This window comes from Strigops habroptila, chromosome 5, assembly GCF_004027225.2.
Source record: "Strigops habroptila isolate Jane chromosome 5, bStrHab1.2.pri, whole genome shotgun sequence".
NCBI classification, from domain to species: domain Eukaryota; kingdom Metazoa; phylum Chordata; class Aves; order Psittaciformes; family Psittacidae; genus Strigops; species Strigops habroptila.
The window spans coordinates 66,101,688-66,127,848 of NC_044281.2; the positions used below are offsets into that span (position 1 = coordinate 66,101,688).

A 26,161-nucleotide genomic window follows, 5' to 3' on the forward strand; every position below is an offset into this window, starting at 1 on the left:
AGGTAAGTGGGAGGGTGCTCCCTAAAATACAGACAGAATGTAAACATACCTGTACCTTTCAGAAACCCTTGTATGTATACATCAAGGCTATGCTTGTTTTCTCTTACCATACTAATACATGTAATATTCATTTAGCATTTTATGTTTCTTATTACACTGTGTGTTTTAATCCAGGGCAGTGTTACGTGATTGACACACTAACTGCATTTTTGCTCTCTGTCAGAAAACCTTTTTTTCACAATTGTCTTCTTTTCTTTTACATTATGTGGAAAAACATGGAAACTTCTCAAGAGTACCACTTTTTTCTCTTGTAAGAAATGAACCTGTTATTATTGGTTAATATAAGAAGCAGCTGGATCTAACAGATATTTATTTCTAGTAACAGTTTATACAAGGACCTTCAGATCATGCACATTATGCTATTACTGTTATTCTCCTTCTTTCAGCTCCTCTGTTTCCCCAGTTGATGTAAAATGATGTGATAAAATCTTTGGACCTGGGCAAGTATTGGGCCTTTCACTTCAGATATCAAAAATAAAATTTACCCCCTGCTCCTCCTCTCCCAAACATCAGATTTAATAAAAATGTATCACTTTGTGTTTGGAAATAACTTTAGTCAACACTATAGGTTGGCTCAAATTGCTTAATTCTCCCTGAAATAAGCACCTGAAAGTATTTATTTTCTCTCTCTGTGTATACAAATGGTATTCACATGCCCTATGTCTCTTCCCATTGACATATGAAATTTGGATTTACACTGGGGAAAGTGAGAAGAAAAGTATTTGAATGAAAGGTTCATTCTAAATCTCTTTAAAATCACTTTGGTCAGTTCTGAATGGATGCCAAACACTGGCAACAGCAATGTGATGAGAACTAAGACCCTACCTGTGGATTTATGACTTATTACATAAACTTCCAGTAGAAAACAGTGATTGAGAGGAAAAGCAATTTATCTCAAATCACTGCTTTGAGTATAATAGTCCTTCAACCAGGTATTGTGTAGTTTTTTTGGTTTTGTTTTGTTTTTTTTTTTTATTCAGCACACTCAGCTATTTTAGCTCTTTGGTGGATGAAGTTCAGCTTTACAATGGTATGTTGTTGTTTGGGTTTTTTTATTTGTGCTGCAGTAGTGTTTGCAGGCTCAAGTAAAATAAAGGACTTTTTTATAAGAGATGCTGTACAAACACATTGTAAGAGACAATTCAAGCCCTTAAGAGTTCGTAGCCCGAATAGACAGCAAAGGAAAGATAGCAAGGGAAACAATGGCAAGGAGGTTTGAAGCAGCTTTCCAGGGTCACACAGCAGAGCAGAAGTGGGTGTAGGCATGGGAATAAGATAAGTGCCCTGTCCATGAAACTGTAATGCCTCCTTTACTAAACAGATTATATTTAAAGTATGTTCACAGTTCTATAATATTGATGATGTCTGTTCTCGCAGAGTCTTAAACTGAGATTATTAAAGACTATTTTGCAGGTAGCAATGGAACTACTCTGACAATCTTGTTGAAACAAGCAGGGTAGTATGATGCATAACATGGGGCCATTAGCTTCTTTTGCTTTCCTGAACGCGAGGGTACTCGTACTCTGATATTCGTGTTGGGTTCACTGTTCAGCAGGCATAAACCATCATAGCACTGTCGATTATTATTTTTTTTCTGAGAATAATTCTCATATATTATATTCTCATATAAGTTGTGAATCTTGCTCTTTGTATTGATTTCAGTGTTATGATTTTTAGCATTTATAATATATTTTAGTATGCATCTTTACATATGCTAGATGCTTACTGGTATCTTTGAGTTGTTAATAATATTTTATCTTATTAGGTCTTAAACACCAGCTATTAAATGAGCTTCAAACTTTCTTTCAGTACATCCATCCTCTTCCTTATTTTTAACATAATTCAACAAAATCTTTGTGTACTTTTATACTTGACCTGCTGGGATCTGGAAGTCCATTCCATCCCCAATTTTTTCCATAGCCCAACATCAACATACATTCCACAGTTTCAGACATAGGTGGAAAATTTTCAATAAATAAAGAACTGAAATGTAGACCTACTGTCTTTCACGATTAATTAGAGCAGCCGCTGCAGAAGACCCCAGGGAGTATGAAAGTAATGTTTTCAAAATTTCTAGAAATTTAGTTTTCTGTTAAACTAGTACCTTTTAAATGGACAGTCTGAGTATTGATTTCATTCACAAATGATGGCAAGGTGGTTAATGTAAGAAATATGAAGGTTTAGAATAAATGAGGTGTCAGTAACTTTCCTTTTGATATCGCCATAAGTAGATTTCACCAGAGATCTAATAGATTGCAAGCTTTTTCCCAGCTAATATAGGAGTTTCATGTGTTTTTCCCCTCTGGAATATTATTCAACCTGGAATATAATATTCAGTAGGCGGTTTTGGTTTTTTTTGAAGCAGAAAAATTTTACCAAGAAGAGTGTCAAATGCAGGTTTATGTAAATGACAGATCTGTAATTAATTGCTGCATTTGCAAGCAATGTTTTGTACAGGGAATACTGAATATTCAATACTATTTAATTGTTTATTTAAAATAGCTTAATGAGCTTCGCAAAGGCAGGAAAACACTGAAAAATGCAAACTAGAATGATAAAAATCCTTTGATTATATTTTCTCATTGGCTGTCAACAGCCTCTGAATAAAATGCTACGTGAGATTGTCTTTTTCAATATTGGTGGTGTTGGTTTTTCTGAAAACTGCCCTCCTGCTAGTAGGAAGGGGCCAATACCTCTCTAAAACAGCAGTGGTGCTGGAAGAGGCAGACACATTTATCATGATGGCTGATTAAACAGTGTAGAATACATCTATTTAAATGTGCATGTGAGAGGCCGCCTGTTGTGGGTGAGAAAAAAACATCCTTAGACTTTTTGAGCCTCCTAATCAAGAAGATGACTACATAATGCTGAGCAGCTACTTAAGAACTGTGTTCTCTGTTTTTTCTGTATAGACTATTTTAACAAGACGGTAGCAACCATATCTTTTTGGTTCTGTCCCAAACAGAACCAAATCAGGCTGTGTCCCCTGATCGATTAATCCTGCTACTGTTAGCCAGAGAAAGAAACTTCTTACCAAACACTGCTTGAGTATTCATGTGCACAGATTGTAAAGAGAGAAAAAGAAAGCAAAAGTAATAATTCTGGGAGTGGAACTTTAAACCTCACTTAAAACAGGGATTATTATTGTCTACTGCATAGTAGAAAAGAATTTTTGAAGCTGATAAAGAGTAAGAACTTTGAACAACAAAAAAATAAACCCACAGCAGAGGAAACATCGAACTCCTATCACCCCACTTATAAAAGATATTTCCCTGTTTGCTTTGCAGTTCTGCATATGCTATGTTGTTTCTCTTGAGTATGCAAGCTGCATGAACCCATGTTGCTTGTGACCTCAAACTGGTAGTTTCCTCTTTTTCTACATTAGGTTTCTTTCTAAAAGGGAACTATAATGTGCGCTTGTCTTTAACCAAAAAGTATGTAATTAAATACAACATAATCTGTCAAGCAAATAAAGATCTTGCATGTGGCGGGGGAAAAAAAGAAAAAGGAATAGCAGTTGAATAATTCCCACAATTAGCAACTGCAAGCGCTTTAAAGGCAGCTGTAAGGAAGCTAAGTTTCTGTGTACTATTTTTGAAATAGAATGGTTTGTGTTGGGTTTTTTTGTTTTGGTGGTTGTGTTCTGTCTTTCTTTGTTTTTGTTGTTTTGTTGGGTTTTTTTTTTTCCTCAAAGGAGTGTTCTCCCACCTCCCCTTGATTCCTTATATCCAAGGGCTATTTGAAGTAAATAGTGATAGAAAATTCCAGATCAAGCATCTTGCTAAACAGCTCTCTTTCTCGAGAGGTCTTTCATGAAATGTTATGAAAGTGGAATTGCGCAGTGCTTGTTAATCAGGGTAGCTGATAAATATTCAGCTGAGGGGAGGATTCTTTCAGTGAAATAGACAGCAGGTGACTGACTCTTAGAGAGAGCAAGGAGTGAAGTTATACTGGTGATATGGAACAAAGCAAATCCTCTGTAGCAAGCCCTAATTAATTATTTTGTACAGTTTAACATGGTAGAACAGGGGAAAAAGAAAAGATGGAATTTGTTCAGCTAAGGTACCTATTTCTTCTAAACAGATACTGTCGAAGCCAATTTAGATCTCATGTTTTTGATTTGTTAAGAGGAAAGTTTTACAGGTCCAAGCTGCTGGTTTTTACTTGGTTTTATCTTCCAATATAAAGCACATTAATGCTAAGATTAAAATCAAAGCAAAATATAAAATTATTTTTCTTTAAACTATATAATGATACATTTAATTACAAATTCATTGAAATCTGAGCCTAAATGTAAACTTTTTCCTACCGAGGGTAGGAAAAAGCTGTTTAATTTTACTCCTTCCTACTATCCACTACAGTCTTCTTCTAGTAAGCCGTTTTCCATCTCTTTGTATCACAAGGTATTACTCATCCTTATTCCAAAAACATTTCTGAACAGACACTTGGACTACAGCTCTGTGAAGTGAGAGTTGCAGGCAGATGCACATTGACAACCCCTTCTTTGTTATTTTGTGATGGCTTTTGGATCAAAGAAGAAACAGGAGTAAGTTGGGACATATGGCTGAAAGAGTAAGAAATGGGATCTCAGACAGGAGTGCAAGACATAGTGCAGTATGGGAGCTTATGGTCTGTGCCTAGATTGCTCTGTGCCATTTGAATGATGCACAAGAGCATCCTGAACAATCAGGTGTGGGATTCATTTTAGATATTTTGAACAGTGAAAGGCTCTTCTGAAAATGGTGCACTCTTAAACATCTCTGAAGAAAACACTTAGTTTTGCAGTCTTGAATATTTTTGGAGGATTTGTGCAAGGTTTCTTTAAGAACTCAGATTTCCAGCTACTGATCAGCTGCAAGCCTTCGTAATTTCTTTTATTACGTTATTCTCAAACCTTTCTGCAGCATTTGTTCTCTCTCAAAACATATTCTACAATAGGAAACCAAAAACTCTGCCTCTCTTCTCCACCACTGTGTGATCTATTCCCTGCATTTAATTTCTGAAAATTGCTGCTACTATTTTTTTTTTTTTTTTTTTTTCTTCCTGAGAAGGAGGGAGGCTCCAATGACAAGGCTGCTTAAATGACATATGGATAGTTAAAAAAAAATTGTACTGACAATCTCCAGGTAGTTTTGAGTGCAATGTCAAATAAACCAACTCATAGATCATAGAATCATAGAATGGTTAGGGTTGGAAAGGACCTTAAGATCATCTAGTTCCAACTCCTCTGCCATGGGCAGGGATACCTCACATTAGACCATGTTGCCCAAGGCTCTGTCCAACCTTGCCTTGAACACTGCCAGGGACGGAGCATTTACTGCTTCTATGGGCAATGTGTTCCAGTGCTGAAGAGTCATGATAGCTGAATGAGGAAAATGAGTTGCTACTCACATTGGTCATACATCTGAAAAATGAGGAAAAAGAGTTTGTTCCCTGAATTACTAAATAGGAGCATGGCTACAAGTTCTAAAAGAATAAGGTGGTTTCCAGTATTGTCACAGAGTCCTATTTGATTGTGTCTGGAAATGATGTCATGTACTGACCTGCTAGATTTTGTATGTTTGGGCACAATTCTAAAAATTATGATACTATTTCACATTGATTTATTAGATCTGCACATAATATGAAAAGTGTGTCTCACAAAAGATTGTAAAGTTTGGCTTTGTTACAGATCAGAATCTCTTCCCACATTTAACTCTAAAATACAATTTTTGTGATACTTGAAAAATTTCGAGTTGTTAGAAAATTATGTTGCTTTTTTTTTTTTTTTTTTTAAAGTGTATGAACTACCCAAGCATAAAGCAGTCATTGAATTAGCATACAAAGTATCCTTTCTAAACAGGAGTATACTGAATAGTTTAAGCTTTTATTAATCTTGAACGTTTTTCTACACCTCCCCCTGCCCCAGGATGCCTTTGAGATAATGGCTGAAAATTATGAGTTCAAAGAAAATGAAATATTCTGTCTGGAATTTCTGAGGGCAGCTTCTGTGCTGAAATTTCTTCCATTTCCAGTAACCAGAATGAAAGATATACAAGGGTTGCCCTGCATGGGAGGCAGAGTCAGAGATGTCATCGAGGTAATGTACCTCTGAATTATCTGTCAATTGATTCTTTTACAGATCTAGTTTTAGAGGTCACAGAGTGCATCACTGATATCTATGTGTATTTACACAACCTTCTGTGTTTCCTGTAATAACATTATAGTATCTATGTTACTGAGAACTCAATGATTTCTGAAAACCTTTTGTAGTAACACAAGGTTCTGTCATGGAACTCCTGCCCTTTAGAATAAAGATAACTAATGAATAAATACAAATTAATAAATAATGCAGTACCATCTTTGCATGTAATTTTAAAAGGCTTACTCTGATTTGAATGTGTCAGGTTAACTGGTAATAGTTTTGTTCATATGACTTCTGCCATTGGCAACATCATTTTGCTCACCTGAATGTTTTATTAGAAATATTATTTTTGCAAAACTGGTAAATGTTTTAGTACTTTAATGTTAAATCCTACCTTGCTATGAGTTATAGCAGAGCCTTTTATCTAGGTGATGGGTGAACTTTTACATTCTTACTTGAACTTTGAGTATTCCCTGCGTTTTTCTTTAATTCTTAGGCTTTTCAGATCCCACACTCCAGTTCTGTTATTCCAGCAGGCAGCTGATCAGGGGATCTCAGCTGTCTGGAGAGGTCATTGCTGAGTGTTGTGATTCACTCTGGCTCCTCATTTGCCTCACTTCACCAGAGCTTTTGAAGTGCTTTTTGTACCTACCACCTGGGGACTGGGAATTCAATCATGATGCCACAGAAAATGTTATGATTTGAGGGGGTTATTGGTTTTTTGGTTTTTGGTTTGTTTTTTTTTTTTTTTCACTTTTATTAGAAAGGCTGAAAGAACTGTATATGCAACAAAAAAGATATCTGTTCTTAGAATGATCTTTTAAGAGAAGTAAGTTCAATGAAATAATGAAATCTAGTTTTCAGGACAACTCATTGATAGCTTATGATAAGTAACTGCTTTCTAGCTGTGAATTTATGAGTAAATAAGTACTGTGAAATATATTCCATGGTCCCAGTTTCTACTTCATCCTTGAGTAATTGCATTAGGATTTGATCCCAATGGAACAAAACAATATGTTCATTAAGGATGCTCTTTATGTTTGTACAGGTTAATAAGATTTTCTTTTAGATTATTTTACTAAGTCTTATTGTAATCTTGATTTATTTATTTTTTTTTTTAATAATGTCTTTGTTTAGGAAATTATTGAAGAAGGAGAGAGTTCTAGAGCTAAAGAAGTGTTAAATGATGAACGATACAAGTCATTTAAGGTAAATCTTCTAATGTTTATTGCTGTTGTTTAAAATTTCTCTCCCATTAGCAGAGCTTAGACATAACCATCAATGTCATTACAGAGGAACATATAATATCAAGTATAAAGAAAGAAAGGTCTTGAATAAAGAGAAAGGGAAAGAGAGAAACTGTGATAGAGTAAGAAGTAATTGTGAAATCAGTTGCTTTTCTAATTAATGTGATTCATACACAGTTGCTCTCAAGCTTGAACTAAACAATCTCTTTTCTTGGAAACTAATGTAATACATAAACTTTGCTGTAAGCTTAACCTAATGTTTGGTTTATTTTCTTTCCTCAATTGATTAACAGTATAACGCTACACCATCTCATTTGGTCATTAAGAAAATACTAGGTGAAGAAGATGACTCAGATCTATTTTAATTCTCTTTTGTGTGAGGCAAGATGAAGAGGACTGGAGATATTTCTTTGTTAGGCAGATTGTAGGTTCAGAATCATGATCATATTTCATACTTACACGGAATTTAAACCAAATAAATACTGCAGTTCCCATTTCTTATATGGTCAATGAATTCTCCTCTGGAAAAATATACACTGGAATTTATCTTTTTTTTCCAATTTTATCTGCAGTTTTGATCTCTAAAAATATCTTGCTTGTGTCTTCAGAAAAAATTAAATTAGAGAGTAAACCAAATAGGAATGATTAATTTTCCCCTTCATTACTCATTTTACTTCAGCTATTGAAAAGCTCTTCCATACTCTCTGAACTGTAATACAGGTATGAGAGGATGTGCAGTGACAGTTGTTGATGCCATCTGTAGCAATAGTCAGAAAAGAAGTGCAGATTCACCTGTATAGCAGGATTCAGGAACCAGACTTGCTTATTAATGGCAACATATATTGAGGATCAGCCATTAAATCTTATGTTTCAGGACTTAAGAACATTTTTGGAGATTAGAATAAAATCTATCAGAGGAAATATTATCTCAAATATGCCTTATGCTTTGTTTCACATGTCAAATTACAACAAACTTTTGTGGCTCTCATGTTAGCTCAGCACAGTCTCAACATTTTGGCTAAACTGGCTGTAGCCAGTTTTTCCCAACAATTTTTATGTGTTTCTAAGAAAGCCAAGAAGAATCCCATAATATTAACGAATTCTTAAATTTTACTATTTAGCACTCTGGAAAGTGTCTCCAAATCGACACCTATAAATATACTAAATAATGATGGATTTTAGTATGGAAGGAAAAAAACGTTGTTGGGTTTTTTTAATTTTTGTCCCCCTCCAAAAAAAACCAACCAAACAAAAAAAGGATGAAAAGAAATTTGACAGTGACATAGAATCCATTTGCTTTAGTTCTCTATCCCAATATTAATTAAGTCTCTTGGAATCATTGTAAACCCAGTAATAGACCCTTTTGAAAATCTTTTAGCACTAGCAAAAACATTAAAAGATAACTATCTAAGTATTTAAAAAATCACATTCTTTCATGAACACCCATGATTCAGACAAAGAATAGGTAATTTCATCCATTATATACGAAATGTAGGGTAATTGCTAGTTAATATTACCATTTTTCTCTTTTCTTTATCTTAATTATTTCCAAGGAATTAATCTCTTTAGAAAAACACAAAATAAAGCTAGCATGGTTGGAATTCAGAGGTTGCAGATTCAATGGAAACCAGCAGTTATTCGTGTCTTACACAGCTACTCATTGAATTCTGCAAAAGTACAAAGAAACTATTGAGAGCTTCAGTATTGACAAACTGAATATAAGGAGAGTTCTTTTGGGCAAGCATGAAAGTTTTCCCTCTTGCTTTCATATCACTGTTCATTTGAAATATTGATCCACCGAATAATGCTTACAACTGTGACATTTTTGCTTGATGTCCTTTCTTGGGGAAAAAGTTAGTGTAAAAAATTACTCTGGAATAAATGGAATATAACCATACTTTTAGAAACTTGTAGATTTGGGTATTTTTAAATTTTTTTTCCCCAGTGGGCAAAATAGTAAAATTTGTACTCCAAATAAGACATACAGGAATTTAGCTTGGCTCACGTGAGGACTTAAGAATTGTGAGACTATTTACATAACATGCAAGCAAACAGAAGTTGCCATTTCTACTTGAAATTGAATTCCATGTTGAAAACCAGTACTGAGTGTGACCTCCAAGCATGTGTTTTATAGAATGCAGTATAAAAATAGATTAGTTGTCTTTATGTACTTACCATCTGTTTCCATGCACCATTGAGAGCCATTGCCCAGTGCAGAATTTCAAGAGCCGCAGGATTCCCACTGACCTCATGTCTTGGGAGTGCAGCAACACCAACATCACGTGCACAACTACAGAGCTGGTAGTGTATATAATACAAAATTGTAATTTCAGTCAAATTAGGAAGATAGTCTTGAGACATCTCTTATTCTATAAAGACCGTGTAAGGGAATTCAGGTACTTAATATTACTGCTTTTATTTTTATTAAGAAATGCAGTAAAAATAAGACTATTATCCTTACCTTAAACCTTAGTTGAAAGTGTATATTTAGGTAAATAGCATAAATATGCCAGGGCCACTACTATATTGTTTAAATTTCACTTTAAAGAGAACTGCCCATGTATAAAACCAATCATCTGTTCAACATAACTATGTAAAGAAGGGAAGCTGAATCTGTATGTTTGTGTTACACTATTATCTTCAATGTAGGACAAACTCTGCCGAGATTTTTCCCTGTGAAACCTTGCTGTTACCTGCTTATTGTTAATTCACTGCTCCTTCAGAAAACAGCACTGAAATGTGTGTTTTTCTACTGACCTTTAGCAGTTTACTTCAGTCTTTGGAGTGGGAGTGAAGACATCTGAGAAATGGTACAGAATGGGTTTACGAACTCTGGAAGAGCTAAAAGCTGACAAGACCCTGAAGCTTTCAAAAATGCAGAAAGCAGGTAAAGTGAAAGTTTCATAAAAACTTGTATCTAAGAATTGATAGCAGACCAGAAGAGGTGGCAAAGTTCATTTATGCACCCATTTTCTTGCTGCAGTGTCTTGAGAATATTAAATCATTAGGTTAAAATAATATTTGGATTAACAGAGCTTCTAATTAAAAATGGTGTCATGCAAAATATATGATTTTTTTTTTTAATTGCTTACACAGATATCCAATGAAATCTGCTATTATACACAAAATTATTAAAGAGTCATTATTCCACAAGTCATGAAAAATTTACATTAGGAAACCAGACCTACTTTTCAGAGGAGACGTCTCCTCTGAGGCAGTGATAAATCAAGTTTTGTAATAAAGTACTTGTAAAATTACTTCCATAATCCTAGCACATCTTAACTTTAAACTGTTCAGCATGGAGACCTCATGGCAGCCTTCCGGTATCTGAAGGGGACCTACAAGGGTGCTGGGGAGGGACTCTTTTAGGGACTGTAGTGATAGGACAGGCGGTAATGGGTTCAAACTTAAACAGGGGAAGTTTAGATTAGATGTAAGGAAGTTCTTTACTGTGAGGGTGGTGAGGCACTGGAATGGGTTGCCCAAAGAAGTGGTAAATGCTCCATCTGTGGCAGTGTTCAAGGTCACGTTGGACAGAACCTTGAGTGACATGGTCTAGTGTGAGGTGTCCCAGCCCATGGCAGGGAGGTTGGAACTAGATGATCTTAAGGTCCTTTCCAACCCTAACTGTTCTGTGATTCTACGGTCGAATGAATAATGTTGCTTCTCCATAGATTTTTCTTGTGTGTGTGCTGTTTCCCTAAATAAAGGAACTTATTTAAACAAAGGAATCAGTTACATTAAGAAAAGGAGACTATATAAAATTACATTAAAATCATAGAATCATAGAATAGTTAGGGTTGGAAAGGACCTTAAGATCATCTAGTTCCAACCCCCCTGCCATGGGCAGGGACACCTCGCGCTAAACCATGTTGCCCAAGGCTCTGTCCAACCTGGCCTTGAGCACTGCCAGGGATGGAGCATTCAAACTTCCTTGGGCAACCCTTTCCAGTGCCTCACCACCCTCACTGTAAAGAACTTCTTCCTTATATCTAATCCAAACTTCCCCTGTTTAAGTTTGAACCCATTACCCCTTGTCCTACCACTACAGTCCCTAAGAGTCCCTCTCCAGCATCCTTATAGGCCCCCTTCAGATACTGGAAGGCTGCTATGAGGTCTCCACACAGCCTTCTCTTCTCCAGGCTGAACAGCCCCAACTTTCTCAGCCTGTCTTCATACGGGAGGTGCTCCAGCCCTCTTATCATCCTCATGGCCCTCCTCTGGGCTTGCTCCAACAGCTCCATGTCCTTTTTATGTTGAGGACGCCAGAACTGTATGCAATACTCCAAGTGAGGTCTCACAAGAGCAAAGAGGCAGGATCACCTCCTTTGACCTGCTGGTCATGCTTCTTTTGATGCAGCCCAGGATACGGTTGGCTTTCTGGGCTGCAAGCGCACACATGTTAAGTTTCTCATCAGCCAACACCCCCAAGTCCTTCTCCACAGGGCTGCTCTGAATCTCTTCTCCGCCCAACTGGTAGCTGTGCCTGAGACTACCCCGACCCAGGTGTAGGACCTTGCACTTGGCTTGGTTAAACTTTATAAGGTTGGCATTGGCCCACCTCACAAGTGTGTCAAGGTCCCTCTGGATGGCATCCCTTCCCTCCAGCATATCAACTGAATCACACAGCTTGGTGTCGTCAGCAAACTTGCTGAGGGTGCACTCAATCCCACTGTCCATGTCATGACGTTAATTTTGTATTAAACCCATGTGTTTCACATCACCTCAGAATGCCTTGGATCAGCTTGCCCCCATCCACGCTCCTTTGTCCGTTTTGATTTTATATATCATATCCAAATGTGAAACAAGTTGCAGGACTGTGCACTTTCAATACAAGCTCTGTGACTAGACATAAAGATAGCTGGGATGTTTCACATACCCCTGTATTTGGGTAGAACCCCATTGTTTCAAGAAAAGCCACCTTTTAAAGCAGTACATCAAGAAATGCCATTGATGGGAACTGGTAGGGAAGGTAGAGGAATTTATAAATATTCAGGTTGTCAGCAAATGGAGCAATTATCCTGATTGCTATGTTATAAATTGTTACTGCTGTCACAATGTATAACAAATTATAATGGCAAAAATTATATATAAACTATAAAGACAAAGATGAGGGAAGGAAGAAGCCATCTGTTACCTGTGATCCCCACATCCAAGGCAGGAGGCTGACTCCAGGAACGGTGGGAGGTAAGAAGACATTTCTAAAAAGGCTGGATCAAAATATATTTCTTGCCACCACATGTCCTGAAACAAGCCTATAGTTTCAGGTTCCAAAACTGAAACTGAAACCTATAGTTTCAGCTTGAAGATTGAGCATTTCTTAATTCTTGAATTAGATATGGTTCCTTTGCCCATGGTACAGGTTGTGTGGTTCAAATTCTTGGAAAAAGGCGGCTATTTCACATGGGGCTTACATAACACTGTAGATCTTGATAATTCCATAGAGTGATCGGACCTTTTTTTGCCTTTGATTTCCAGGGTTTCTCTACTATGAGGACCTTGTTAGCTGTGTATCTAAAGCAGAAGCAGATGCAGTAAGCTTGATTGTCAAGAATACTGTGTGTACGTTTCTACCAGATGCTTTAGTCACCATAACTGGTGGTTTCAGGAGGTGAGTGAAAACAAATAAGGGCACTTGGCTGTTTTATTCAGGTGCACACAAAATCATGTTTCTGTCTTGGAAAAATCAAAGAAGCTTAGTGGGAAAAGGATGAAGAGTTTGTTTTCAATTGCTGGGTTTTTTGTGGTTTTGTTTGTTTGGTTTTTGGTGTTGTTGGTTTTGGTTGTTTTTTTTCCTTTTTTTTTTTTTTTTAACCCGCAAACAGGATAGCAATCCTATGATATTCCCAGGTTCCCATGTTTTATTACTATGGATGGTTAGCTTGTCAGAACAAAATCTATCTAAGAATAGCTTGCTGGAAAAAATGATGTTTAGATCACATATTGTACTTCAACATTTTTTTTCTTTTAGCGTATCTGAACTCCTAAGGCTGAGAATATTGTAAGGCCATGCTTGAAAGAAAGATACAATAGCTTTAAGGCAATCTTTGTGTTTTTTGTGTTGTTGTGTTTTTTTTTTTTTTTGTTTTTTTTTTTTTTTTTTTTTCTTTGAGAGAACTTGGTCATTAGAGTGAAATATGCTAAGGCAGAGTTTGTAGTGTTAGAAGTATACTTTGCAGTAAACACTGACTAAACTGAATATGAAGCGCTGACTAAATTGAACATGTACTAATCTCTGTGTAGATCGGGTGACCTCAGAATTTCTTTCCTTGGTGATTTTTGTTCCTAAAACCAAATCTGAAATGGTTGCTCAGGACATACACAATTAATGTTTTCAAGCACTTGGTGTGTCACTACTTGTAGTACCTGTCATGCTCACAAACCAAAAATAACCTTAGCAAGCACCTTAAATCTCTTGCTGCTTAGTTTGTCTGTAGCATTGGTATGAAAGCAACAGACAGAAGAATGTTAATGTATCACTTGTGTGACATTACTGTGAGCCTAGATAGGCCTGCATATCTCTTCAGTGCTCTATATATATTATAGAATTCATAATTGCTATATACATGCACAGTGATTGTGAAGAATGTATTTTATCATCTTTGTGACACCTAATGATATTTATAATTATTCCTTGTATGTCCCATATTTATTGTAAGAATGTTTGCAGTCACCAGCTACATAGTTTCTACAGACTAGTGTGGTCAATAAGAGGCATTAGGCTCAAGTATGAACCCTGACCAGAGATAAAATTTTATGTTTAAAACCTTAAGCGTCACCATTCTGAGAGTCCTTGTTTAAGAGGCATGTGATGGCAATCTCTTCCTGGATGCAAATGGATGCAAATCATTCGGGGGCCTCATGATGTTAGTAACTCGGATGTAACTGATTAACACCTGTCTGGATGAGGCAGAGAGTTGCAGGACAGAACTGTTAGCAAGCTGAAAATTCCCAGTTTCTTCTGAGATAATGTATTTGTGAGCTTTGTCAGCAGCATAGTTGTTTGCAAAGTTTGAATCCCACACATCTCACAAATTTAAGGCTATTCTTTTGCTTATTATTTCAGGAAGACGTGAAAGTTAGCCATTCTTTTTTTTTAATTAAGAATAAGCTTTTGTATCTCTAACTGGGTGTGTCAAACCAGAAGCGAAAGTATCTAATGATGCCTTCAGTGAGTAATCTTGTATATTAATTACATGCCTTTAAATAGACAGAGAATATATTATCAAACTAAGTTGCAAAATGTCGGTCCTAAATGATATTTTACCAGCCCATGGAAAACAAATGCTGCAGTATAAGATCTGTAGAAAGCTTGATTAGACAGATTGAAGTACCTTTATTAAGCACCTATATTTTAGTTACTGACCTGCTATAGAGTTGACTGCATCTGTTCTCTTTTGCCTGTCTTGTATAGTGGCAGTATACATTAAGCATGAAGTATGTGTAAGCTCACTAGCTCACAGTTTTCAATTAACAAATTATTATTTGTTTCTTTCATCATTATGTAAATATTTTAACAAAAGAAGTGGGCAAATTTTATTAATCAAACAACTTGTCTTCATTCCCTCATACTCGTATACTACTAACGTAAGAGAAAAAAAAAGCTCATGATTGCTCTGAATAATATATTCATTCCCTAGGACCCAGATTTGTCTTGTTTTGTATATTTGTTTCATAACTCAGAAAAAATAAGCAGTTGATTGTGTTATTCCAGATTTGACTGGAGATTTGAAAGTCATGAGACTCATAAACCTTACTTACCATGCGGAGAACTGGATGAATTACAAGGAACAGAACTTCCATTTGCGATCTACAGTCATGGAGATTCAATAGGGTAGAGATGAACTACAGGAAAGTTACATTCTTTTTCCCAAACCTATCAAACACACACATGGCTGGATATATTTAATGAGTTACTAGACCTTTTCCATTAGATTCCTGGAATTTAATGAAATCAGATGTTTCAGAATTTCTTTTAATCAAAATTAGGAGACATAATATAAAATCCAAGTAAAGAATAGCTATTTTTGAAGCCCTAGCAAACTTGTTCATGGACTTTGGTTTGATTTAGCTTTCACCTTTAGTCTTCTGTATTGCTTCTTGTACTCGTCTTAATGCTAGTGGGAGGCTACTGTTTGTGTGTTTCTAATTTAGAATGGTGGAAGATTCAAGTGGAAAAAAAAAAAGGCCATAAACAGGAAGTGAAAATCAAATTAGTACTTTGCATTTACGTGGTTGAATAAAAATACCAGACCTACAAGTTGTTAGGGTAAGGAATGAAAATTGGGAAAGCTGATGAAATTTTATTGAGGACATACCAAGACCTGTTTCTCTGACCAGTTGCATACATTTTATTTCCTCTTTTGCTCTAACATTCTGTAGTTTCAGCTTAGGCCCCAAATTCTTTCTTTTACCTCTTGTCAAGGGTCATATTACTGAAGCAGACTTCAACATTTGCTACTTCCTTGAGGGCTTTTCTTTCTGAGTCTTTCATCTTTCTGTTCGTCTTCACAAAACAACAGCTCATGAAACATCTTTAATCAAAAGTCCTTTTCTTCTGTGTTTGGTTGGAAGTTTCAATAATACTATGTTTGGTTGAAAGCAACTTTCAATTCAGCTATCTGAATCAATTAAGGAATATAAAGACTTAGAAGTAATTGAAATAAAGAGTTGTGATGGCAACCCTTCAATATCTCCCTAATTTGAAATTGTTCAGGATCAGAAATGAATAAACTAATGAAATCTGGATGAGTTTATTCTTTGTTACTTCTCTACAGAAACACTTAGCTTTCTGTTCATAAAATGTACTCCTTGAGTTTTAGTTGGTATAGTTTCATATGAGAGGTAGGGAGAATAATTTTATTTTTGAAAAATATTTTTCTGACACTGATCTGGGTCATTTTGAAACAGAAATTACAACACTGAAATGTATGGAAATACAGAAATAAAACAACTATAGTTATGAAATAAATCACACCCACATGCTGTGGAATGCATTTTGTTGGTCTATCTAGTGAGGCCTATCTGCTCGGCTGTGTAGCAGGAAGTATTGAGGATGCTGATAATGCAATATAAAGCATATCATGCACGATGTTATCAGACTGAATTTGCCATGCAGTCTGTTTGAATCAGGAATTGACATGGCATTATTTTTCAGTGCTTAGCCTCTCTTATTTTGAATTGCAGAGATATAAGACTGCTTTCTTCTTAAAGTTCGTGAGACAAATTCTGAGGTTCAGAATAGCAACTCATATTGCAGGTTACAAATGCTACCGAGGGTGAAGTTTCCCTTCCAATACTGTGACAGAGAGGCCCTGGAACGAGGAGAAAACCCCCTTTATTTTAACATGTGACATCCCTGATTAATACTGTGTCTGTCCCAACTATGTGCAAGGCAGGAGTGTAGTTTAGGCTAATGTGAGTTACTACTTTTAAAGAGAGTTAAACTGAGGAACTGATAATTTGTTTGTTTGTTTTTTGTGATTATTATAAATGTAATTTCATTCTATGGAAAGAATTAATTGTTTTTCAATAATGATAGTGTTATCTCGTCTTGCATATATTACTGCATGTTACAGAAAATTTGATTCCTATTAATAATATTAGCATTTCTACAGGATTGTTATAATGACAAATAGAGAACATCACACTGATGTCATGGCAGTGAAATTGGAACTTTCTTCCTTTTTTCCTGTAGCTCCATGTTAGGACATGGCTTCACAGTGCCTTTAAGAAAAGGTTGTCATGGGTTGAAACATTCTGCAAGTCTATGATTTTGTTAATTAGATTTAGCTACTGATATTTGGTTTTGCCACAAAAATTGATCTAGGGTGAGGGCTTTTGAAGTGCATTATATAGTAGATAGAGGAAGCATTATATAGTAGATGTACTTTATGGCTTCGATCTCTTTACTGGTTATTCATATCCCAATACACATATCCACAAAACCCAAATTTGACTGAAGTATCTGGAATAAGAATTAAATACAATAATAAGAATAAATAATCATGTTAACTTCATTACCAGTATGGCTTTCTGCCAACCTTTCTGTATGCTTTGTACATATGACTCACAAATGGTTTACAAATTATGTTTCAGTTTTCTTGTGTTCTGTGTAGCACGCTCAAATAGTTGTGGTTAGGTGTGCAACAGCGGGATTGTGTTGCTATGATATGAGCACATAGATACTATAACATCAAGACGCACTTATTTTTTGGAAGTTACCTAGGCATTCTATTAGTATTACAGTTTCAGTTCTGACTTAGACACACTTTTGTCAGCTTCTCCCATCTTTGCCTTAAGATAGAGTGAAATAGACTAAGGAGACACTTTGTTTTAGATAAGTTTTCATATTGCAGTTCTTAAGAAAGTGTATAAGTGTCTTGGGTGATGCACCAAGCAGAATAACTAGTACCTATCTATCCGATTCTTTGTAGAAGGCTAATTCCTCTATCCTGCATCAGTCTTCAGGGAAGTTTTGCCTCAGACTCTCTTATTATTGAATTCAGTTCTACCATGAGCCTAATTGTAGATCACTATCTTCTTGTTTTGAATTTTATCTTATCTTTTAGAAATTGGGATTTGAGGCTCTGTAACATTTGAAGATTGCTATTATAAAAGCAATGAAGAGAGCAAAGGACAGAGTTGGTGTTCTTGTCAGGCAGCACTGCCATGCTTTTGTATATTACAATGTGAAAGTTTTCTCTGTGTGCAGTGACATTTCCTAGAAGGCAAAGGGATGCATAAAGGAATGACATGGGACAAGACCCTCGTCTTTCCTGTTGTATCAAGAAAATTGTTTAAATATACCTTCTTGCAACCTCAGAGATAAAGTAAAATCGCTCAGAACAAGAAACACTTCCAGAGATTATTTTACAGACTCAGGCTCATGCGCTGATGAATAATTAATGCTATTGTGGCACCTTCGTTTCAGAAATGAGACTTCTATAAGGTATCTGGAATCACAATTTTCTGTGTTGACACATGCTCATAAATGAGAATGTGAGATTGAATGTATGAAGAATATTAAGCTTCCCAAGCATTTGGTATATACTCAAGACTTTGTGGTTTATTTAATGAGCTAATCATGTGGCCTCTGACTATATTTCTTGATAAATCCTGATGAAAAGCTCTATTTGACCTTTTCATATTGGATACTCCTAATAAAAGTATTCTTCAGCAGGCTGTAGAGGCTCTACAATGAGGCTAGCACACCTGATGTGACACCAAATTTTTGTTAGGTTCTGAAAAATAAATATATTTGAAGTCCTATTACCCAAATTGTTTTTCCACTCAAATCTAGGATTAAAATAGTGCTAGTCTTCGAAATAGTATCAATTATTTAGCAAAGGTTTCTTTCATTAAGTTTTTAAACAAACTCCTAGGCAGAGGTTCCTTATTCCACTCACACCTTGTTGTTACACTGTATCTTTGCATTTATACTATTCTTAGATAGTTATTCCTATCTTTTATTGGTTTTTTTCTATTTTTTTTTTTTTTTTTTAGTCCAGAACATAAGCTATAATAAGGGAAGATATAAACCGTATCCAGCTGCTCAAGTCCAAATACTGTAACTTCTTCTCACTTTCTTCCACTGCTGTTATAAGAAGTAAATATTTTCATCTGCTGTTGTTTCATTTTGTCAGGGAGAAATCTCCTATAAAGGAGCTGTGAGGAAAGCTTCTCACCGAACACTTGAGCTGATACAGTAGTTTGCACACACTCTAATATAAGCTGATCCTGGAAGAGTCTAGCAGTTCTTCTAGCAACAGACTTAAGAGACTGTTTGGATATCATTCATGAGTACAGCTTCGCTGCTGATAAAAGCCTCATCTAAAGTGGACTACAGTTTAACAGAGTTGTTCTAATGTCATCTGGTTTGTCTTAAAGCTTAGTAAACCAGCCTCACCTTACTGAATTCTTTAATTTTAGAAGCATTTCACCTTGAGGTGGCAGGAGCTAGAGGCACTACAACTGGGCAAGAACAGAGGTCATCACTAGTTTTTGCTTCTAATTTTCTGTAATCCCTTAAAAAACAAGTTGAGAAAGGAGAAAATAATTTTATCCATATTAATGGCTAGCCAAGTCAATTTAGAAAATAATCTATTGGAGTAAATCAGACACTTCCTTTTGTCATTAGAGCTTTGATTATTTTTCCACTCATTTAATATATTATTAGCCATGATGAATCATGAAGTAGAAGCTGATAAATAAGGTATTTAGGAGCCATGGACAAAAACAACTTTGTAAGAAACCACGAAACACTCAAGTAGTTAGCACAGCATAGTCTTTCAAAGCCTTTCAAAAACTTGTCGATTCAAGATTTTTTACATGCCGTATTCTTCTCAAACTTTGACCACTTTCACAGGTTTAGCAGCTCATTGGAAGGATGCTGTTCAGTTATATACCTCTTTTGTCTCTAAAACTACTTCAATTGATGGGTCCAGAGCAGAGGTGGCAATGTTGTGGATTTATGCAAAGCCAGTTTTACGCTGTATGTGTAGAGCCAGAAACTCCCTGGATAACCTGCACCTCCTGGAGTGCATTTGTAACAACCTTAACAGCATTTAGTGTTTTCTGTATCCTGTCAACACTGATGAGGGTTATTATTAAGTAAACCGGAGCAAAAGAAATAATGTTTATTCAGCAAGATATGAAATTCCAGATTATATTATTTCAGGACTATTACAACAAAGCTTTCTGTATTAGCATTTTTTTTTTCATAACTTAATTAGAAAAAAATTGAGAATGAAAGCCAAAGCTACGGGTAATGTATTTCCTTGTCAGGCAGTCAATCTGAAATCTTAGTTATGTGCTGGTACATGATCAGACTAGTTACCATTTCAATTCTAGGCAAAGTTTTCATATGAAACTGACTAAAATTTTAAACATTGCTGCATTGATGACGGCTTTGTGCTATTTATAATATCTGTCATTATACAGAGTATAAGGAATATTGGCAGTAGCATTTTCAGATTACAAAGGCAAACTTGCAGAGTCAAAGCACCATACCACAAGTACTCTACTAGAAGTAAGGTAAGGTATTGTCTTAAAAATAGATTATTTATTTACAGTTCACATAAAAGGAGTAGTTTTGTTCATTTGACACCCAAATCAGATGTTCTATATTAAAATGAAAACCAACGTGTGCAATTAATAGGAAAAAAAATAAAGGGGGGGGCAAGAATTTCTTCTCAAGATGTAACTATTTCTAGTGTAATAACAAAACTAAAATTCACAGGCCTGTAACTGGTTTTGACCACAAATCCTAAGTAGGTTGCCTTTTAATTTAAAAAGTTATTTTAGAAGAGTGTATGAGACACAGTTGCCAGATGAGCTTGGGCTGATAACTGCGTAGATCAATTTAGACGTTATCAAAGGCAGAAATGCCCCGTTGCAGAGAATCCTACTGATACACGTGGTAAGATACAAGAGTTTAAAAATAGCAACAATAAAATAGAAGTGAGTCAGAATAAGCAAGAAAAGTGCTGTGAGCAGGTAATTTATGTATGTGTGTATGTGTGCATACAGTAATAATACATATATATGTAAAAAGACTGTTAAGAAAGAAACTATAAAGAAAGAACAGAATGAGAGCTAATAAGGTAGTCAAAGAATTTTTTTTTTTTTTTTTTTTTTTCTGATTTGCCCTTTTAAGATCACTTTCAATCATTTTTGGGACGTAAGGGTCAGCCATCTGACAATTCTGTGTTTCTGAATTATATGGAAATATTTTTAGAATGCTTGCCACTGCATAAAACCAAAATGTTAATGGCTTCACTAAGTCAAATTAAATTTTAATGGCCATGGTTTAATTTTTTTTTTTGCCCATTCACATCCTTTAAGTAGCATTAAATGTGATTCAGTTGTCTTCTAATATCACAGCTGACCTGAATAGCCTTTTCAATTAGCCTTTTAGATGAAGCAGATCTGATACATTTTAAATAAATAAAGAACTCTCTTTATTGGTTAAATGCTGATATCCACAGCTCATTTAATCCATTTATTGAGATGCAATGTCAAAAAACCAACAGGTTTTTGTACAATGCTGGTGAATAATGTGTAGAAATGAGATAAAAAAGAAAAAAAAATCACAATATCTTTGTTTTGTAAGAGAAAGGAATTTAAGGGAAGAGAGCTCAAAAAGATCTATTTAAGATCTGAAGAAAGCTGCATGACTGAGAAATTAAGAAAATTATTTGCCAAGAAGTTACACATTAAAAACATTTTAGGAGATGGTGAGAAAAATAGTGAGCTAACAATGCAGATTCCTCTCATAAATTTATTCTGACGTTTTGCAGATAATGTAATCCTTAAACAGTGGATGTCCCATGTTTTTTAAATTGTTCATTCTATACTAATATAATACATTTTAATCTTTTAATGAATTATTTAGGTGTTTGCAATGTAATATGCCTTTCACGTACAGAAAAAGCAATATAAATTGTTGGAAATCTACTATAGTTCATTTAAAAGCATCTTTGATGTTTCCATAATTCTGTTTGATGTTTGTTCTCATTTTTGGATGACAGTTTCTCAAAATCTTCACTACATAACAGAGATGGCCTACTGTGATAAAACCTTCACTGTGTATGGGGCAGGCATGGGCAAAGAGGCTTCTGGGTTTACTGCTCAGCATGGGATACAACAAAAGCAATCTGAAGTGTCTTTAATGTAGAAGAGCTGAGCTGAGGGTGATTTGGACTGTAGATGTATTTTTTCTAGTGGCTTTCGTTATCAAAGTGCAGGCGAATGGTGTTGCCATTAGCTAGGGAAGATTTCAGAACTGACTTCAGTTTTGCCATTTTAGTTGCTTGTATGAGTATCAGGTTATAAACCTGCCCACAAATAACTTACTTGCTTTCTCCTGATGTAGAGTTCTAGCTGTAAAATAAGTACCAGCCTATCATGACGGCTGGCTCATTAGACTCGCCTAAGTGGAAAGAAGTGGTGACAGCTGTCAATATGAATAACAGTACTCCGAGCTTGAAACTTCAGTGTGGCTTCTGCAGTGGCACTCTGAGATAATATACCATTAGAATTCCAAAATGTTTAAACAGATTTTGCATTATTTACACAAGTTTCTAGACAAGTTTGCCAAAGTGAATGTTTTGAAAAGTTTTAAAAGGGGGTTATAGTGCAACTATTTGTACTCCCATGTAAGATGTCCATGTAAGATACTTAATAACCTATATTTTACTGACCAGGCCCATTTTAATGGGTTAGCAATAAAAATAAAATTGTTCATTCATCATTTTGGGACAATTAACATATGTGGTACTGTTTACTATTAACATTATGAAAATTAAACATGTAAATACTAAGTTCTGGTATGACTTATATTGAAACACACTTTTTTTTTTTTAATTTTTTTTTTTTTTTGAAAGGGGAATGCTTTACCTTTCCTTGAACATGATTCTCCCAATATATGAATATGACATTTTTCAGTGAGCTCACAAAAGGTCTTTTGCAGAGGACACAGGCATTGGTGCTGATGCAGTTTGAATAGGATACCATTTCATCCAAAATATCACATCAAGTCCAATGGCCCCAGGCATTATTATGTCATACAATCTGGGGCTACAGCAGGGGGGCAGATTGCATGATACAGAGCATGTACTAAAATTGATTTATCAGTATAATTTTATAAGGTGGAAAGTTGCTTCCTACACTAAAGGTGAACTATTGCTCTTTGAATGTTTTCGTAATTTGGGAGTAGATTAGTATAGGTCGTTGGGGAATAAAAGCTGTTCTGATTAAAAGGGAGCTTTACAAATAATTGGTACCTAACTTTAACATGTACAAAGTATTCATACACTGAATGAGCTTCATTTTCAAAATCTGTGGAGAGAATGACAAGTAATTCTTTGCAAGAAAATCTCAGACAAGATCAATGATAACCTTAGAAATATTCTGCAGCAGAGTTGTATTATATGTGCTGCAGTTAATTTGAAGTGAGTAAAATAAAGATCATGCAGTTTGCAGACTCATACTTTTTTCATGCTACTGATATTAGATATAATAGGAATATGATAGAGAATATGAATATCTAATTTTTCAGTAACTTTTTAATTTTATTACATGCTTCACTATGTAACAAAGTCTAAATTCAGTGAAGATTTAATTTGCTCTTTCTGAAATTTTTAGTGGTTTTTCACTAATGTTCGGATTGTTAGGTTTTTTTTAAATAGTAAAGACAGGATGTTACTATTTTGGAAGAGGTTTGATGAAATGGGATGCTAACAACATGAATATTGCAAGTCAAAATAGATCAGTGGTGTTACAGAACAGATCTATATCCAGAAACTAAAGTAGATCATACATTGATATTTACGGTTAGTTGGAAAATATGTCATAATGTTTATAAGTCTTGTTATATTTTCTGTGGAAATTTTTCAATTCTTCATTGAAGAACTGGACAAATATGATTCTGTTGTCAGGTAGTGGCTATAATTCAAGTGATTATTTTTTTTTTGTAGTGAAATGAGTTCTTTAGTCAGACTTTCTCTTCCATGATAAATCTCAGTATTGAATTTTCATGCACATTGTCTAATTTCACTTAAAGACAGGGGCATGTGTATCATGGAAGAGGTAGTTAGAGGCACAGAAAGCTCTGTGAAGTGTTACAATGCCTTTTCAAGATCACAGAAATATTTTGATTCAGGTTGTAGCCAAGAAATTGAAATGACAACTTGGATTAAAACATTTATTTGTTATTTATATTTTCCTGTCCAACTTGGCTAAATCCTCATTGAAAATACTAGATTGAGTGACTAGAGAGAGAAAATAAGCTATCAACTATAATTATCACTCAGAATTTGTAGCAAAATCAAGCACCAGCAAATATTTTAGTCATTAGTGATTTTTTAATGGTTGGGGGTTTTGACCTTATATATGAATATTCCGGGAGGAATCATATTTTGAAGTACTCATCTGGAAAGTCATAATAATCAAGATGTTTCTTATAAACATTTGGCATGAAGACAGCTAATACCATGCATTGATTTCTGAAATGTTCAACCAGTGGATTTAAATGGACTGATTTTAAAACTCAGGCCAGGAAGTATGTTAAAGTATGGTATTTAAAATCTACTACTTGAAAAGTACTTTCTGTTAATGGATGAACACTAAGGGTCTTACAGTTTTATAGGCTGTCTCACAAATAAATAACTATAGAGTAAAACATATTCACAATAGTACATAAAACTGGTAAGTAAAAATATTCTAAAAGTTATAGAATATTAGGTACAAGGAGGACTATTAAGATGGTCAAATATATTCAGGGAAAGATGAAGTAGCAAGATAAAAAGCAAGAGCCAGGAGATTTCAGATAATGTGGTAAGATAAAAGAAAAATAAAGAACAAGTGGTCAAATCAAAGGCATACATGGCCTTGATGAGATAAGGATGCATAGTTTGTTAGATAGTTCTGTTCCTTAGATTTCATCTACGGAATAGTTTAATTGAGGTCCACCTGCTAGAAAGAGGATGCCTTACAAAATCCAAGCCACTCAAGGTGGGAATAGAATGAAGAGAGACAGATAATAACACTGTCTTTGTAACAGGCACCCCTGCAGAACTCTAAAGGAAAATTGAATCAAACTGAATCAAAACTCTTAGACTAGCAGTCTTAGAATAAGTTCCCAGCAGTAAAATCAGCAGTGAGGTAGCATTAATGGGCCAAAGATAGGGCCCGATTATGATTAAGAGATTTAATTAATGTGTTAAGAAAGAATAGGTAATGATGCTTCACAAGCTTTCCATTAGACATATAGGCGCACCAGATATCAAACATTTATTTATTATTTTGTTTCAGACAGTTACACTGAAACATCTCTTACCTATGAACTCTGATGCCTGTCCCTAAGCAATTCAGGACAGAAACGCAAATAATTCATTACATTTTGTCTTGTTTGTGGTCTTTCTTGAATGTCTGTTGCTTCCTCTGAGAGCTGCTTGGTGCCTCGAAAGTATATTTCTTACTATTCATATGGCAAGATAATTTTGTTTGTTAGTTTGTTAAATGTTTCAGGGCATCTATGTAGAGATGAAGTTGTTCTGAAGATTTTGCTCTCTATTAGTGAGCAGTTATGAAGATGAACATTATTCTGTGGTTCACTGTTTCCAAAAGAGATTTTGCAGCCTCAGATGCCAGACACTTCAGGGTTTGAAGAATCAAATGCCCGTTGTTTAGAATCAAGAGATCAAAACCAAGTTCTAATTATAATATGTAACGTACTGCATCACTTTTACCATGGTTTTATTCATAGAAAGCTGGCTTGAAAACAAGACATTTATAGCAGAGTTTACTCATTGCTGATTTACTCTTTAGCAGAAGTCAGTTTATTATAGGCTAGTTGGTTGGTTTGATGATAGTTGACAGCACAAGCAAAGAATGACGTTTTCCTGGCAGATAGTCATGAGAAGAGCTGCAAGCATTGGTGACATTGTACTACACTTGGAGCAACCAAGGAATATGTTTTGCAGGTCCTTGTGAGCAAGAGTAGCCTAAACATTTTAACTAAGTGTGGCATGATCATGTCAGTGGTGTGGGAGCACAGTAATGAGGAGGTAACTGCTGGCTAATTTTTTTTTTTTTTCTCTGTATGATATGAGTCAGAACACTTTCTACATGTCAGACAACAAGGAAAAGACAAAAATAGTTAAAAATAAATCATGTAGGAAATGCATGAATTACATGCATCGTCACATACAAAATGTGTGAACTATTT

General features: G+C 35.2%; 1 protein-coding gene across 4 annotated transcripts in view; it reads left to right on the forward strand.

The window, feature by feature from the left end:
• DNTT (DNA nucleotidylexotransferase) overlaps nt 1–26,161 on the forward strand; it is a 91,378-nt gene that overhangs the window by 14,707 nt on the left and 50,510 nt on the right. For 3 of the 4 annotated variants that reach the window (XM_030486427.1, XM_030486429.1, XM_030486428.1), the window contains 4 exons: nt 5,969–6,139; nt 7,322–7,393; nt 10,195–10,318; nt 12,910–13,042. In XM_030486427.1, the coding sequence (XP_030342287.1) occupies nt 5,969–6,139; nt 7,322–7,393; nt 10,195–10,318; nt 12,910–13,042 (500 nt within the window). The remainder of the gene's footprint in view (nt 1–5,968; nt 6,140–7,321; nt 7,394–10,194; nt 10,319–12,909; nt 13,043–26,161) is intronic. The other variant, XM_030486430.1, reaches the window with a different exon arrangement.